The sequence below is a fragment of the Capsicum annuum genome, unplaced genomic scaffold, assembly GCF_002878395.1.
Source record: "Capsicum annuum cultivar UCD-10X-F1 unplaced genomic scaffold, UCD10Xv1.1 ctg6809, whole genome shotgun sequence".
Lineage (NCBI taxonomy): Eukaryota > Viridiplantae > Streptophyta > Magnoliopsida > Solanales > Solanaceae > Capsicum > Capsicum annuum.
The window spans coordinates 1-1477 of NW_025877593.1; the positions used below are offsets into that span (position 1 = coordinate 1).

General features: G+C 38.5%; 1 protein-coding gene across 1 annotated transcript; it reads left to right on the top strand.

The window, feature by feature from the left end:
• Nucleotides 1-67: 67 nt before the first annotated feature.
• Nucleotides 68-1170, top strand: LOC124885427 (membrane-associated kinase regulator 5-like; the record flags this gene model as incomplete). Its single annotated transcript, XM_047404780.1, is given in 1 exon segment — nucleotides 68-1170. A coding segment is annotated over 1 exon segment (823 nt), but the record flags the coding sequence as incomplete, so codon positions are not given.
• Nucleotides 1171-1477: the final 307 nt, after the last annotated feature.

The following is a 1477-nucleotide window of genomic DNA, read 5'->3' on the forward strand; positions in this document are numbered from 1 at the left end:
AAAAAAAAAATAGATTTTTTCATTTGGTATCTAATACTCACTTTAAACTCAAACTAATCCGCGTTGGTATAAGCTATTCTCACTTTCAAAGCAAAACCTGTCGTCAGGAATCAAACTTGAAATTTCAGATTAAGAATGAAAGCACATATACCACTTCACAAAACTTTTTGTATTAGCTCGTGTTACCACATGACCATAAGTCCATGACACAACGTTCTCTCTATTATAAAGTGATGAAACCAACAAAGTTTGTTGCATTATACTCACTTCCCTCTCTCTCGAAAAATTAGAGAAACTCACATATCAAACTCTCTCTGCTCATACGATCCTACTTTGTTTCCGATAACATGAAAACATTCAAGTTACTCAAATGCTGGCCCAATGCTGACCCAGCCAATACGTCCACCGTTGTTGATACTGATACTACTGTCCCTTATTTTGATTCTGTTAAGAATCTCATCTATGGAATCGATTATGTAACCAACACGAATGAAGAAATCCATGAAGACTCCTTCGATCTGGTGTTCACAGGACCTGATGGACACCCTAAAGTAGAATATAACCCCAAATCAGCTAAGCAGGGGGAGAGAGGTGAATTTGATTCTCCAATTGACTCACACTCGAAGTCTCATTCTCCAGTCACCGTGCTTCGATCAGGTACTAAGTTTCGTGTCTTCTTTTTGGGATTCAAGAAATCAAATCCGGAGAAACAGGTCATTATTGATATTGATTCTACTACCGCGAATCAAAAACATTTGCCCAGAGGCAACAGTTTAAGAAGCAAACTGGAAAGAGAGAGAGAGGAGGAATTCTCAGTTGACGATAACTCGTCGTCTAAGCAATTTGCTAGAGCTGCTGAACTGCCCAAGTTTTTCAAGTTGGTTAAGCTGAGGAACTCCAAAATGTGCACAGACAAAATTAGAGTATCAGATCAGGTTTCAACAACATTGCGTTCAATCAGTTCATCGAGAAAGCCAATGGAAGAGAAACAGTTGAACAGAGTTGCTGCATTTGGAGCTGTCTGTAAGCACGTAATGAAGAGCCGATCGACGGCTTCATCCTTCGCTGGAGTTCCGATGAATCGGAGAGATGACTCACTGCTGGAGAAAAATGATGGGATTCAAGGTGCTATTCTTCACTGCAAGAGATCGTACAGCACTGCATCAAAAGGTATCTGCTTATGTTCTACTCCCCTCCCCCTCCCCCCCTCCTAAAAGTAGCATATCTTTAGACATTAGTTTGGTTTAGGGTGTGTTTGGTATGTTTGGTTGACTTATATGTTTTGAAAAAATATTTTTCAAATCAATTTATTATTTTTCTTAAATATAAGAAAAATGACTTTCCATAAAAAAAAATAAGAAAAACATTTTTCAAAACTCTCTTTCAATCTTACTTTAAAATTGAAATATTCATACAATTCGCAAAATCATCTATCCCGCTCCTGCCCCCAAAACCCTATCACCCCAATACTACCCCC